General features: G+C 37.6%; 1 protein-coding gene across 3 annotated transcripts in view; it reads right to left on the bottom strand.

The window, feature by feature from the left end:
- Window positions 1–15694, bottom strand: part of PPP4R4 (protein phosphatase 4 regulatory subunit 4) — a 130067-nt gene extending 114373 nt beyond the window's left edge. Inside the window, exons 1-2 of one of the 3 annotated variants that reach the window (XM_051977388.1) lie at window positions 15104–15694; window positions 12529–12602 (exon numbers count right to left, since the gene is read on the bottom strand). In XM_051977388.1, coding sequence (XP_051833348.1) covers window positions 12529–12602; window positions 15104–15220 — 191 coding nt within the window. In that variant the 5' untranslated portion in view covers window positions 15221–15694. The remainder of the gene's footprint in view (window positions 1–12528; window positions 12603–15103) is intronic. The other 2 variants (XM_051977384.1, XM_051977385.1) reach the window with 2 other exon arrangements.
- Between the last annotated feature and the right edge of the window lie 465 nt (window positions 15695–16159).

The raw sequence follows: 16159 nt of genomic DNA, 5'->3' as shown, positions 1-16159 counted from the left end.
AAGCTTCCTTCATTCCCCTAATTATTAACACTCTTCCCTCATCAATTTTGCTTATACTATGCTCCTTAAGAACAGATCACGGCTTTTTCTTTATAAATCTAATACAGTGGCATTATTCAAAGCAGAAACTAAATGTTTAACTGAACCACCAAATTGCAAGGGATTTTTAACAGCATCTGTAATTCAACCTAGCCAAGAATTCTATCACATCCCTCATAAGCTGCTTGAAAAGTTCAACTTTTGTTTGAGGATCTCAAGGGATGAGAACTTGCTACTCTCAACAAAAGCCCACTGTACTTTTAAAGAGATATTAAATGGATGTTTTTCTTTATATTGAGGAAAAACCTTCCTCTATAACTTCTACTCATTACTCCTGTTTATGGTCTCTGGGACAAGCAGAACAAATTACTCAGTATTCGGTAGTGTTAATTCAACTAGATAAAAGGTCACTAAACTATACAGAAGAATATTTGCATAAGAATCCTAGTAAAAGGCATTTTGATTTAGAAAACCAAAGATTAATATCCCCTCTATCCTACTTGTATTTTTATTGTTAAATATTTCCCAATTGCATTTTAATCCAGTTAGGTCCCATTTAAGAGTGTTGCAGTCCTATTTTATACTTCTACCCTTTAAACACTTGAAAACCGTTATTATGTGCCCCTTGCCCCTGTCTTCTCTCTACTAGGCTAAAAATTGCCATTTTCTTTAGTTGGTCTTCATATACTATCTCCAGTTTTTTAACCATCACCCTGATTGCCTTCTTTGTAAACATTCTCCCTAAAATGTGGCACTTAGAATGGAACACAATTATCTAGAAGTTGTCCACCTACGACACAAAATAGGTTCGCTATTCTCTTTCTCATTCTAGAGATGAAGAAATTACTTAAACGATTACCATTCACTTTTTTTGGCTGTCAAGTCACACTTGTTAACTCATATTGAGATTGCAAGCTACCCCCAATCTTTTTCTCAACAAAAACTTTCAGTTGGCCACAAATTACCAATCTAAAGATATTTATGTCACAAGCTCATTCCACAACAAAACACAAGAACAGAGGAGTCTATGAAGTGCAGAAGACAGCCAACCCCCAAAACATTCTCAACTTTAAAGGATCATTTGATTTGAATATGGCACTAAAGTCAACCAATTTCGTCTAAAATATGAGTTTAAAACACAGAATTCTGAAATTACACAGGGCAGCTCTGCCCTCCCTACCAGAGGCTATTCTGTGAGGCTACAGGCCACTAAGACCTGGGTCAATGGCGCCATCTAGTGACAACTTTCAGGTCACAGGCTCCCAACTCTTCCTTAGTCCCAACGTAGTAAATCCCATCTTCCCTTCACTACTGTTCACTTAGGTACATATACATCCCTTAACACCTTTCTGATTCCCTCATTCCTTGTCCACTTACAATCAATTAGCCAACAAACATTTATTAAGCCTATACTTCGTGCTAGGCACAATGTTAAATGATGGGAATACTAAGAGGCCAACTAGACCCTGCCCCTCAAGGAATTTACAGTCTTATGGGAGAGAAAGCATGCAAACAAATTTATACAAACTATGTATAGAACCAATAAGAAATAGTTACAGAGGGAAAACATTAGAATTTCTAAGGGAGGACTGGAGAAGACTCCCTGGAGATGGTAGGATTTAAAAGAAAGCCAGCAAAATCATTAGTCAGAGGAGAGGTAGGTGAGAGTTCTGTGCATGGGTGACAGCCCGAGAAAATATCCTGGGCCAAAAGGGGTGAGTATCTTGTTTATGGAATAGGCAGGACTACCATGTCATTGGATGAAAAGAGTACATATGGAGGGTAAGATCTAAAAAAGATGAAAAAACTAGGAGGCGGCTGTTTTGAAAGTCTCTGAATGTCTAAACAGAGCAGATCAGAACTGCACTTTGGGAAAATCACTTTTAGAGAATGTAGGATGGATTAGAGTGGGGAGAGATGTGTGGCAGGCAGATCCACTCAAAGACTACATAATAGTCTAGAAACGAGGTGATGAGAACTGGCGCTAGAGTGGTGGCAATGTCAGAAAAAAGATATTGCAAAGGTAAATTCAAAAGTTCTTGGGAAAAGTTAGGTATGGGGATATGAGACAGTGAGGAATTCAGGATCTAGGTTGGGAGCCGAAGAAACTGGAAGGATGGCAGTGCACTCTACAGTAATGGGGAAGATGAGGTGGCGGCTAGGAAAAGTTTAGGGGGAAAGATATACTGAGTTCCATTTTGGACATATTGGGTTTAAGATACCAACAGGATATCCAAATTGAGATGTCAGGAAAAAAGTTACCACAGAAAAATTTCTCCCTCTCTCATTCTATGTTTGCTAAATATAAGTTTTAATACAATATTTACAACAAGGAAAAGGGAAGCTCTAAGTTTTTCAATGAAATTAAACAATGAATCTCCCCCTCCCATTAATTTCTAAATCCCTTAAAAGTATATAGAAATACACATCATTTCCAAAAGGCTTTACCTATTCAATCTCTTCTGATTAAACTCACTTTTCCAAGTATGCAAGATGACTTACATAATATTATCAGGAACTGAAATACTAAAGAGTATATATAGGGAATATTCTAGGTAACTTATGCACAAACTTCAACTACTAAAACTCTCATTCATTTGATGAAAATGTCTATAATGTCTAAAAGAATTTCATATTTTCCTGTAACATTAATCAAAGTGATTTAGCCTGTTCTTGATGATTATTAATAATAATGACACTTTCCTAAATGTTCAGAACTATTGATGCTTCCACTACAAGGATCCAGACTTGGGATACCTTGATTTAGAAGACATCTGTTTTTCATAATTTTCATCTCCCATCATCCATTTTTCATTGTTGTCAGTGTACCTATTTCTAGTTCTTCTCATCTCCCTCATTCCCATGGATGTTCTTGATATTCTCTGGAGAAGAAAACCAGATCAGTTGGAATTATGTCTAAAATAAGATAGGCTATCTTTAGAGAGCCTAATGTATCTTCTAATAGGTACAATTTAAGTAACAGGTTTTGGCTACTCAGTTTTGTTTTTTGCTTACTCTGAAGGGTGGAAGATAAGAAGCAATATAAAAAAGGTTCAATATATTTACAATTGGAAGAGGCTTTAATGATTCAGTCACAAACCCCTCATTTTCCAGAGGAGAAAACTGAGGCCCACAAAGGTTAAGTGGCTTGTGTAAGGTCACCAATAAAAGACAGGTTTCTCATTCCAATTTCACCTTCTTTCCACTATATCATGCAGTCTCTTTCTATTTAGTAATGAATATATTCCACATAACTATAATTCTTAAATCAAAAGAATTAACTGTATAGTAGCATTGTAAATCTTTGTCATTACTATAATCTGATGGTAAGAAAAACACTACATTGTATGCACTATTATATAATTAACAGTAGTTTTTGTAAATCATGAAACTGTTATATACCAATTATCTTGTAAATCATGGTAACAAAAGGGATTTGAAGAACGAGAATATCAGATTTTCATGCATTTCCATGCTATAGTAATACACTATAAAAGTTACTATATCTTAGAAGTGGCATCTAAAGAGCCCTTTCTGTTGGAAGAATTTGTACAAGTTTGGGAACCCTTGCAGTAGTCCTAATTCTGAAAGGTGTCCCTTATAATCTGGCATAAAAAAAAATCAATTCTTGAGAAGCATCATTATATGGCACAACCCAACTGACTCAAAGTTGGAATTTCCACAGGAAATCTTGTTTTTAATGGTGGCTGTGCAGATATATCACTTTCCTTTGGGAGCAAATTTGAATTTCCTCATGTCCAGCACTACTATATGTGTTCCATCTTCAAGCTTTTTCATTTGTTGCTCCCATGTTTGGAAGTGCTTTTTTCTCCTTACTATCTCACAGAATTCCTTGTTTCTTTCAAGACAGCTCAAATTTCACCTTCTATCTGAAATCTTTCCAGATTACTTCCAAATATTACTACTTTTTTCTCCCTAAACAACCTTCTATTTCTCATTTGTATTTAGATATCCATGTATAAACATCCATTGTTTATATCTACATTTACATGTATGATATTACATATACACAAAAGCATATGCACACACATCTACATGGACATTATAAATGTGCGTGTATATGAATACACACACATAAATATTATACATAAATTTACATATGTGTGTATGGAGTATTTTCTCTAGAAAGAACTTAAGCCCACTGAAAGCAGGGACTAACTCATTTTTATGTCTTCTCCTGTCCCAGAGAAAGCACTTTAAAAATGTTTGTTGATCAAATCAAACATTACAGTTCTCTGTAATGTTTAATATTTGACTAAAAAGGAAGTTATAGGGCTAAATACTGAAATGCCTTGTATTGCCTAGATTAAAATGCCAGTCCTCCTGTTTACTTATCCATGTGACTTTGGAAATCACTTAACCTTTCTAGGCTTCCATTTCATCTTTTTATTTTTTTAAGAGGAAAATAGCCTAAACAATCTCTAAGGCACCTTTCAGCTGTAAATTCTATGAACTTATATATTTATAAAACATAGAGATCTTTATTTGTATACCATCACACATAATTCTATAAAAAGCTTTTTTAAAATACAGTTTGCTTTAACTAACACTGTAGTCTTAGTTATTATTAATAAAGAATGAAGTTTGTAACATGAAGATCAAGGGATTAAACTAATACCTTGTTACAGATTAGCCATGTCATAAATTCTATAATCTGCATGGTTATGTTTCAGAGGTATGTGGTTTTCCCTGCTTCATTCAAATCTATCAAATATGAAGGATTTTCTACTACATACTTTAGGACTCAGGTAGTTGAATAGATAACTATATTAGCAATAAAAAGATAACTAATCTTTAATTCTCTCTAAATTCATTCATATTGTTAAGTTCCAGATTCTCCAATGCAGGTGTGGTAAGAGTAGAGAAATAATCTTGATTACTTTTACCTTAGAGAAAATAGTACTTTAATAGTATTTTAAACTTTTTGCTTTTCTTCCTGAAGTCAGCAGAACAATTCTGCTTGCCCCTGATGCTATCACAGGGAGAGCCTTCTGAAGCCACAACTTGAGTAAGAAAAAGGAAACAGGTGCCTTCTATGGCTATGGCTGTTCCTCATCACAAGGCCCCCAGGAGGACAGATGAGGGGGAAAAAAATCTCCATTCCCCTTCCTCTATCTATAACCTTCCCCAAACAAGTAATCGGTGTTTCACTGAGAACTAAAGCAGGCCCAAAAGACTTATTCTTGATAATATCAGTAAGCATTCAGTATGTGAGATGTAAAATTGCACTGCGATTCATTATTTCAGTATTTCACTGAGTAGAAAGTTCTACTTCTTTTGAAGAAGAGCAATTCATTATCACACCTCATCACAATAAGAAGTACCATCTATTGGGCTACTCTTTTGAAGAACTTTTTTATTCCCTTTAGGAGAGCAGGCTATTGTTTGTAGCACTCCCAGAGAAAAAAAGAAGCAACTTTCCAACATTAACTTCTGCCTCCAACCCTAAAGCGAAAGCTGGTACAATTGTATAACTTGCTTCTTCTGTATAAAAATACTATATAACATCTGTATTTGAAACCAATAGTGATAGTTTAAAGTCCAATCATTAAAAACTCCCTTTCTTATTTTTAAAGATGATGTGGTTCAATAAAAGATAAAAAGGAACTAACTACAAAGACTAATCTTTTAGACAAGCCAAATTCCCAGTATACAGAAAATGAAGAACGAAAAGGCATTTTAGTACTTTTGCCTCTTAAAACAAAATAACCTGATGAGGGCATCCTTTGGACCTCATAAGACTTCCCCAAAATTCAGTGATGTTAAATAGTGGTCAAGATTAGAGAAAAGAGAAGAAAACATAGTAGGAACAAAAAGGGTAGAATATGGCTTGGATAAGGAGAGCATCATTCATTAAGGTGATTGTGTATCTGCTTGCTATTGCATCATGAAGAGAAATCAAATTATAATATATAATATATATCATATATTACATATGATATATATAAGGATACCATGATATAATGTATTGGCTACTTCAGATCACCAAAAAATGTTTAGCAGAAACAGACCTTAATGGAACCACAGTGGGCCTTAAAAGCAAAAGAATATGTTGGGGAAACAATGGGAATAGTGGAAACAAGAAAGGAAATGGCACGACGTAAGACTACAAAGGAGGGAAGAAAAAAAGTCCATGTATCAGTTTTCTGTTCTGCACAGCAACTAGGATGCGTATTTTAAAAGACAGTTGAAAAAAATCTAGATGGCAACCCTAAACACTGCAGTTCTTCCTCACTGTCTTATAGCTCCCCAGATTCTAGTGTTGTACTTCGAGGAGAGGGGTGCTGGAGTTCTTGGGTGAGGGAGTTACATCCAGTGATAAGTAACAGCCACAGTAGATAGAAGTAGTTTTGTTTGTTTTATTTCCACTGTTCCAGCTGCAGAAATCTCTCTGTGATGTCACTAGGGGGCAGCACTTACTCCTAGAAAATGGGAAGAGAAAGTAAAAAGGTCAAAGTTTAATGTTAACTTTCAACAAGCCAAAAATTAAAAGATGAACTTTCTACTTTATCTGAATTTCCCTAGTAAAATAACAAAACAAAAAATGGCAGAACCAATTTTAAAAGTGGGCAACATAAAAATGAATGTAATCACTATTCTTTACTTTTAGTGTATCATTTAAAAAATAATACTTTACAGAAAAGGCACCATTGGCCAGGAAAAATTAATCTGTAAAATACTTCAATAATAACGATGCTCTTCACATAATTTAGGCTCAAATACTTTACATCCTGGGATAATTTTGCCTTATGACAATCCTTAGTAACTAATTACCACCTTTTGTGTTACTAGACAACTAGTAGAACATAATTTTGTCACTTTTTTTTTTATCATTTATCTGCTTTTGGAATTCTGGTGGCAAGAGATAGTTGGCATTATTTATTCCAACTAATAACATCTACTTCCATAATAAGAATAATTATTTTAAAAACCTGATAGTTATGTAATGAATAATGTAATGTAATGAATAAAATATGTAATATTTTAAGATTTTCATATCACTTTACATATATTATCTCATTTGGCTCTCACCCAAAACCCCCCGAGAGAGAGGGATACAACATACTATATTATCTGCCATTTTCCAAATGGGGAAACTGGCTCAAATGATTAAGGAGCTGCCAACTCTAAGATTGCGCAACTACTATCCCTCTTTTAAAGATGAGATTATTGAAGCTCAGTACAACTCAGATGATGACTTAAATGTTACTAAGAAGTTGTCTTGCCCAATGTCCCACAAGTTACACTAAGGATCAGATTTGGGATTGAAATCTAGGCTTTCTGACTTCAAGGCCAATTGTGCTTTCTACCTTACCAAACGGATTAATTTTACAAGCAATTATCCAAGAAAAAGAAACAGAGTTAGGATTATTATTTTTTGGTAATTTGTACTTATAGAATTGAGGTTTTAAAGAAGAGGCTAAATAAAAAATAATATGTCAGGGATGTTGTGAATTGGATTCCTGATTTGGTGAGAAGCTAAATTAGATAATCTGAGATTTGTCCTAATTCCAAAACTATGATTCTATATTTTAATTAGTATAAAAGTAGAGTACTTTAGAAGCAAAGAAATATGAAACTGCAAAAACTTGTTAAGAATTTTCTACTTGTATACTGCAAAGAAAAATAAAGTTGGTTTAATTCTTGTAGAAGCTAATCTTCAAAAAAGTGAACATACCTGATACATTAATTATTATCGGGAAGCTTTTATATATAATACAATGCTAGGCATTGAAGGGTGATAAAAACGTACGAAATATAATCCCTGTGCATCAGATTACAATCTGTTCAGGAAGGAAAAAAACACACACAGGCAACAACTAGGTAATGATATAAAACTGTAAAGAATTATGCGTTTTCAAAATTCTTAAAGTACTTGGTGATTTTTAAAATTATGTATCAATGTGAACTATCATCATGATTAGCCAAATTAATGTAGGTTGTGTGAAAAAATTGAAAAGGGGAGTAACCTATAGATGAGAACATCAGCCAAGGCTTTTTAGAATTTGAGAGACTTGAGCTGGACTTTAATTATGAGTAGTATTTGAATAGGCAGATGTGATGGAAAAAGGTATTCTAGGTAGGAAGAACAAGGTAACAAAGGCACCCATGCAGGAATAATAAATAGCATTTATAGAGTACCTTAAGAGTTTGCAAAGTATTGAACTTACAACAACCCAGTTAGCTATGCAAGGCAAATATTATAATACCTATGTTGCACATAAGGTTAGATATCTGATGTTCAAAGAACTCCAGATTTACTTATATTCACAGTGCTAGAAAAGGCCTGAGTTAAGACCTGAACTGGTGGTGTGACTCCTCATTCAGTAATTTTTCAATTAAATAAGAACTGTATGTTCTGAAGACAATGAGATCAGTTGAAGCAGAAGATTCCTAAGGAGGAAATAAGAGTTAAAGAAATGAGAGGAAAAGTCAGACTAAAAAGTTCTGAATGCCAAAATGAGGAATTAGGACTTTTATCTTGAAGGCAGTAGGGAGCCACTTGAGGCCTTTGAGCAGGGAAGTTCATGATCAAAGTATCTTCAGAGACTTAAGTGATTAAAAATATTAAAATATTTTATGCACTATTCATATGTTGCCAAAATTGCTCACATCCCAAGAAAAAGCAGAACAGGAAATAGAGGTTTGTTTGTTTTTTCTGACTAACCCTAAAAGCTATGAGTCAATTGGTCAATGTTATATAATCAATACAGTGCTATAATGCCACTATTTGGGCTTTCAAAATTGTTTCATCATTACATCATTACAAAAGTTCTTCAATTTTAAATTAAACACTTTATATTCTGAATTGTTAGTTTTGAAAATAGCTGCCTTATATCTTATATTAAAAGGGTATGTTAATAAGCAGAATATTTTATAAGCATAAAATAGTTATTCACTACATTTTTCATATGTGAAAGATTTTCTTTGTATTTAATGGCAGAAGATATTATATTTATAAAGCATTTTCCTTAGTGTTGATATTTGAGTTTCCTAACTTAATGTGCTCAGAGTAACTACAACTCAAATGATGATTTAAATGTTACAAAGCACTTTTCTCATAATTCTTTGTGGTAAGTAGTACAAGTTTAAGTCCTACTTTACATAAGAGGAAACGAAAGGTGGGTTGGGCTAAATGGCTTGTCCAAGATCATTCTGCCAATCAACAGAACCAAGATTCAAACCTCAGTCTCCTGATTGAAGATCCAGGGTTTTTTCCACTATTCCAAACTGTCTTATCCTGTTTAATTTCAGAATATGCAAAACAAAAATAAGGGCCTGACCTGTATGAATAGAAGAAAATATCTGAAAGTAATAAATTCAGGAGGGAGGAAAATATTAAGTATCTGAAAAATATAAGATGTTATATTCAGGGAAATGGAAAAAGAATAAAAGGAGAAAAAGAAAGAAAATATGTCTCGGCATGTGTTAGATTCTAAGGTATTTAGAAATATGATGAACAGGATGGATAAACTAAAAGAAAAAAAAATTTAAAACATACACAACACATGTGCCAGAGATATTATGATATTATCAAGGTAAAGTCGTAAGAGCAAACCAAAATTGTGACAAAAAAATTTAAATAGTCAAACATGACTTTATCCCTTTAAAAACTGACCTAATATGCAAAATTCCATTTTCCTTTAGGGAAGAGAGAAAATAGGAGGGACAGAAAAAGAGTTCTTAGAGAACCAATAAAACTAAAATAGTTATCAGTCTAAGTCCCCTTTGCAATGAGCTACAAGATACATGTCACCCAAGACAAGACTAAATCAATGAACACATCTCCTTTAATATTCTCGTTGAATAAGAATAAAAGGGGTTCTTGTAAGAAACGACAAGAAGGATGATTTCAGAGAGACCTGGAGAGACCTACATGAACTGATGCTGAGTGAAATGAGCAGAACTAGGAGATCATTGTACATGGCAACACAAGACTATACGACGATCAATTCTTTTTTTTTTTTTTAATGAAAAGAAAATTTAATCATTCTATATATGATAACTACATTTTTCATCTATTGTTGCTCATGTATCAAAGTTTCAAGAATGGAAATTTAGATTAAATTATTTGATTGAATTGAATTAGATTTTTAAGAAAATTACAACTTTTTATTGACAGAACCCATGTCTGGGTAATTTTTTACAACATTATCCCTTGCACTCACTTCTGTTCAGACTTTTCCCCTCCCTCCCTCCATCCCCTCCCCCAGGTGGCAAGCAATCCTATACATGTTAAATATGTACGATGATCAATTCTTATGGAAGTGGCTCTCTTCAACAGTGAGATAATCAACCAGTTCCAATTGTTCAGTGATGAAAAGAGCTATCTACACACAGAGAGAGGATTGTGGGAACAGAATGTGGATCACAACATAGCCTTCTCACTCTCTCTGTTATTTGCTTACATTTTGTTTTCTCGGTTTTTTCTTTTCTTTTTTTTTTTTTTTCAGTTTTTCTTTTTCCTCCTACTTGATCTGATTTTTCTTGTGCAACAAGATAATTGTATAAAATATGTATACATATACTGGCTCTAACATGTATTTCAACACATTTAACATGTATTGGACTACCCGCCAGCTAGGGGAGGAGGTGGGGGAAGGAGGAGGAAATTTGGAACTAAAGGTTTTGCAAGGGTCAATGTTAGAAAAATTATCCATGCATATGCTTTGTAAATAAAAGGCTTTAATTAAAAAAAAAAAAAAAAAGAATGGAAGGGGCTATCTTGACAAAGACTTGAAGTCCCAGAACTATGTTTTGTCTTAAGTATGAAAAAAGAACTCTGACAAACTATTTTAACAGATCCACTACCAAAAAAAGGGAGGTGGGAAGGTAAAGTTTGCAAGTGGTAAAATAGAAAAACAAAACAACCTTCTGAAAGAAGCCTAGTCTCAAATAACTAAAATAAAGCTCCTACTGTTCAGGTAAAAGTAGGGCAACAATCTAAATTTCCTGATTGTAAGCCACAGTTTTTCCACTAATAAAAGACATTTGTGATGATGAATTTAAACTCTAAAAAAACTATATAAGTTGCAGAGCCCTACATTGGTAATAGGTAATTCCTTTTTCAGGTGTATTCTATACTAATGATATCATAAATCTTGGCCCCATATTTAAATGATAGTCATTAAATATGAGATTTTACTTAAACTTTCATTAGGGGTCTATTTTCACATGAGGAAAAAATTATTAACTATTAGAAAAAGCAAACGATTATTCATGATAGTTACTGAAAGAAAAAGTACTTCAATTAGGAGATCTAGAGAAAGTCAAAATACGTAAAAACATTACATTAACCCCTCTGCCAAATGTTGTTCAATATTGTTCCAACAGCAACACCCCCCCCATCTCTGCCATCAATACCACCAATATAATTATTAAAATGCGCTTTTTTAACAAAAAATTCAGTAATCATGCACACATCATTAAAGGGAACAAGACAGACAAAAAATGAGCCCTCAAAATTTTCACTGGTATTTGAAGACATCTTAAGAAAAATACATTGCTTGAGAGACAGAACCAGAAACACAGTAATAATATGACTTAAGTATGATCAAGAACTCAAGATATCAATAATTACCTAAACAACAACTAAGGAAATGGAAGCTATGAGGATCATATACATCTAGAACCAGAAGGCACTTCAGAGGCCATCTAGTGCACTTCCCTCATTTTACAGATGAAAAAACAGCCCAGCAAAACAACATGAGTTGCTCACGGTCACACAAGCATCAGAAGAGGTATTTGAACCTAATTCCTCTGATTTTTTATTTTTTATTGTAAGCATCATTATATTAATATTGTTATTAGAAAAATAACCATCAAACTGTTTAAAAGTTACTGCCACTACCAAAAACAAAGAAAAATACAGTAAGGAGACTCTATAAGATAAAATACTGGATTATCAAGATTTCAAGATTTGATTTGATGTCAAAAAGTAGGTTTGTGGAACAGCCAAGAAATTTGAGACTTAAAAAACAACTGACTAAATAAAAAGCCTTCCAATTAAGATTATCAAGTTAATGTACCCAAAATGATAAAATTTAAACAGTAACAATATACCTTTATTCTGTCATTAAAGTAAAAATGCATTTATTATTGGCACTTTACAATGAATATTATAATATCAGCTACTGGATAGTCTTTTTTTCCATGGCAGCTCACTGACTTGTAAAAGCAAATACAGGAGACAAGGATGAGATTAAACTCAATTTATGCCTTGTATCCTTGAAGTTATGTTTGGATCTCACTAAGAAATAGTGTTTAAAGATTGAAGTATTTACAAATTATTAATTATGTGAAAACATAACTAGGTGAAATTTTTTTACATAACTAAGCACAAAATGTATTCAAAAGCAGTATGCCAAATGATTTGGTAAATCTGTAAAACTCAAAACAAATTCAATAAACATTCATTTTTGCTGTCAGAGGAAAGATCAGCAATTTTACAGTAAGACTTGGAAATACCTGAGTAGATAAACAGCCCTTTCAATATCATTGAGTTCTTCATCAACTGTTAGTCTTTCTATTTCTTCTGGTGTCTGTCAAATGTGAAATACAAATTATGTAGAAAATTTCTTGGCGTCAACTCTGGAACATACCCATCCCCCATACCACTAAAAACTAATAAAGGGATTTTATCTTTCCATGAAGATAAATTTCACTAAATGCAAAGATCAATGAAATCACATCAAGGAGCTTAGACTAAAAAGAGAAACTATGAACTCCAAATAGCTGGGGAAAGGAGGAAGGAGGAATCTTTTTTCTCCACTATTTATTAAATAGGAATTATGGCTTGAAAAGCTCCTTTCAAGTGTGGGAAGCCAAAGGATAATGTTTCCTTCACCTTCTCTCTGAGGTCTCCTCTTGCTGGATATGCAGGGAGGCAGGAGAGAGAAGCAAAAGAAAGGGTGCATAAAGAGGGGCAGCAGTAGGAAATCAGAGATGAGAGTTTTCTCCCCATTCATTTCTGCCTCTCATCTTCTCACCTTAATTCCTTTGCCCACAGCTATTGAGGTTCTGGAAAAGGGAAAGGAATAGGCCCCTTGGGAAAGGCTCCTTACACCCCATTTCCCCCAGAGGCTCTCTTTGCCCAAAGACCCCCAAAGAAAAGGTGGGAAGTTCAAATGGGGGGCATTGGAAAAGGGCAGGTGGAGAAGTAATAAGAGAGCCTGCACAAAGTATACAGACTTTCCTCCCCATCTGGGTTCACCTCACACAAATGTGCAACCACTAAGGAAAGAATGCAAAGAGGGTACAGAGAGGGCTAGGGACATGAGCTAAGATCTGGAAAGTTCTTTCTAACCTTCCCCTCACCCCACCCACAGCTCAGTTTTCCACCCCCATTGATAATAGGGTAATTAGAAGGAAATGTGGGTGGGGAGAGGGGCTATGGAGTTGGGGGGATGGGATGGCATGCGATGGGTTCTTTGTATCAACCTTCCCTCGGAGCTCCAGTCTCTCAGAGTCCTTAACTACTGGGGGCAAGGATGGGGAAGAAGTGTGGAAAGGTGCGATCGGCACCAGCCGGGATAAAGTAGGGACAGCTTCTTTTTACCCCCAAGTTCCGTTTTCTTAAGTACCTTGACTACTGGGGTGCTGGGTATTATTAAGGCTAATGAAAAGGTGGCATACCCAGGAGGTATGAGATGTGAAAAAAGAATAAACGAGGGAAGGGGGCCCAGGGAATGAGATGGGAAGAAATGGTTCTTCCTACTCACTCTTTCCCTTCCCCAGTCTGACTCCTCTTTCTCAGAGTGGGGATGAGATGAGAACAAGTTCCATCCTTTCCCCCTCTGTCTCCTGGGGCCCTGGAGGGAGACATGGAAAGGGAGAAGGGGTGGAGCAGCAAGGAGATAGACAGAAATAGAGGAAGAGATGGGAGGGAGATTAGTCCTGACTTTGGATTCCTCTTAGAAAGACTCCCACCAAAGAAGTGGAAATATAGGGAGTATAGAGAGAGTACTGTGCCAGCTGGGATGGGAAAAGATTTTTTCTATCCCCTCATTCTATTGGAGTCCCTAATGATGATTGGGGAGGGGGTGCTGCAGAATAAATTTAATCATCCAGACTCCATACTCTTTCTTTGCATCAGCTGGGGCAGATGTGGAGGGTGGAAAGATGGGATGAGGGATGGGATGGGGATAGGGATGGGGTGGGGTGGGTTGAGGATGGGGATGGCATGGGTTGAGGATGGGATGGGAATGGGATGGGATGGGGTGGGATGGAGAGGGGATAGAGAGAAGATGGAAAGAGGATGGGATGGGAAGGGATGGGGATGGGAGGGATTGGGATAGGAGGGAAAGGGAGGGGATGGGATAGAATAGGGATGGGATGGAGTGGGAGGGAATGAGAGGGGATGAGGATGGAATGGGAGGTGATGAGGTGGGATGGGATGGCGTGGGGGCAGATGCTTTCCTCCCACTTCCCCCCTTCATCTCCACCTTTTGATTTTCTTCAACCCCTGAAAATGAAAGGAGGCTGGGGAAGCAAGGAGGTAAGATGGCACCCCGGACTTCTTTGGTGGAGCCTGTCAAAGACTCAGAGTTTGGAAATACGCGAGTATGGAACCAACAAATAGGAGGGGTTGGGATGGGGCTAGTGGTTCTAACCATTTCTTTCCCTCTCCCCAACTTTTGAAGTCCTGGAACCCAAGAAGAAGGAAGGGAGGCTGAGGGAAGGTGAGATAGGACCCTGGACTCTTCTCAGGGGGAGCCCTTCAAAGACGAAAAGGATGGACATCCGAGAGTGTGGACTGATGGGATGGGATGGGATCAGGTGCCTCCCACTTACTTCCCCCACCTCTTGGTTTCCGAGAACCTCTCGAGATAGAGGGGGGCAAGGTGGGACCCCTGACTCTTCTCTGGGAGAGCCTAGCGAAGACGCGGAGGAGGGACCATAGGAATGGGAAGGGATGAGATGGCATGGGGTTGTGAGGACGGGGGCAGGCTCGGGGGTGGAGATGGGATAGGGACGCTGAGGTGGCGAATGCCAGGCGTTGGGGTACCAAGGCGGGCGGGAGGTTCAGCGCGAGCGTCCATACCTTGAGGCTCCGACGTACCGGCCTCTCGATGATGGTGAGCTCTTGTAGGTCCTCGATGTAGCCGAACAGGCTGTTCTGACTGAAATCCATCTCGGCGAAGAGCGGCAATGGATGCATGTAAGGCGGTCCGCCTCCTCCTCCGCCACCGCCGCCGCCGCCGCTGCCCTCCTCCGGACTTAGAGCCACCGCCGCCGCCGCCTGGGTCGGACCAGCCCCAGGGGATCACGGGCCCAGCCCCGCCGCCGGGACACCAGCCCGTACTTTTTTTTTTTCCTTTTTCCCCACCCCAGACTCCCCCCTCCCCTTGAGTGTGAGAAGGGGAGGGAGGAGGAAGGAAGGGGGAGGGGCTGTGGGAAGGAAAGGGGGAGGGACGAAGGGAGGGAGGGAAGGAGGGAAAGAGGGAAGGAAGAGAGGAAAGAGGGCGGGCGTGTGAAGGGCTGAGGGGGCGGGGGGAAACAGCCAGAGCCCCGCAGCTCAGGTGCCCAGCCCTTCCAGAACCCCGCCCCCCTCCCGTGACGTCGCGTGGCGTCCGGACGCAACCGCCAGGGCAACGTCACAGGTGCCCCCCTCCATACCACGACCCCTCCTTCCCCACTCTACGCCTCCGAGGCTCCGCCCATTTCTCCTACTCCTTCCCCTCACCCCTGCCTGCCCTTCACCTTCTCCAGCCTTTGGGTTAGGGAATGGGTTCTTTCTCTGGTCTATTCCTCTTTTACTCCTTAAGAAGCGAATTGTTTATTTCTTTTCATCTCCTGAGAAGGGAATTTAAGGAACAGGACTTGAGGAGGAGAAAGAAGAGGTTTTGGATTGTAAAGTCCAAAAAAGAAGAGAACTTGGTGGGGGGTGGGGCTCCTCCAAAAATGTTCACCCAAAGGCTGGAAGGTAGCTGGGATTGAAGACAAGCGGAAAAGGGGCTCCATGGATGAGACCTCTCCTATTTGCAGATGATATTAATTGCATCAGACCCTTCCACAGGACCGAACTTTCTCAAAGACCTAGACACCCTCAAAAGAGTTTAACCTAACAATCTACACTGGGAAAAACGAAGTGGATGAG

The sequence above is a fragment of the Antechinus flavipes genome, chromosome 2 (assembly GCF_016432865.1).
Source record: "Antechinus flavipes isolate AdamAnt ecotype Samford, QLD, Australia chromosome 2, AdamAnt_v2, whole genome shotgun sequence".
Taxonomy (NCBI): domain Eukaryota; kingdom Metazoa; phylum Chordata; class Mammalia; order Dasyuromorphia; family Dasyuridae; genus Antechinus; species Antechinus flavipes.
The sequence above is the reverse complement of the archived record's forward strand: the minus strand, read 5'-3'. Positions and strand labels throughout refer to the sequence as shown.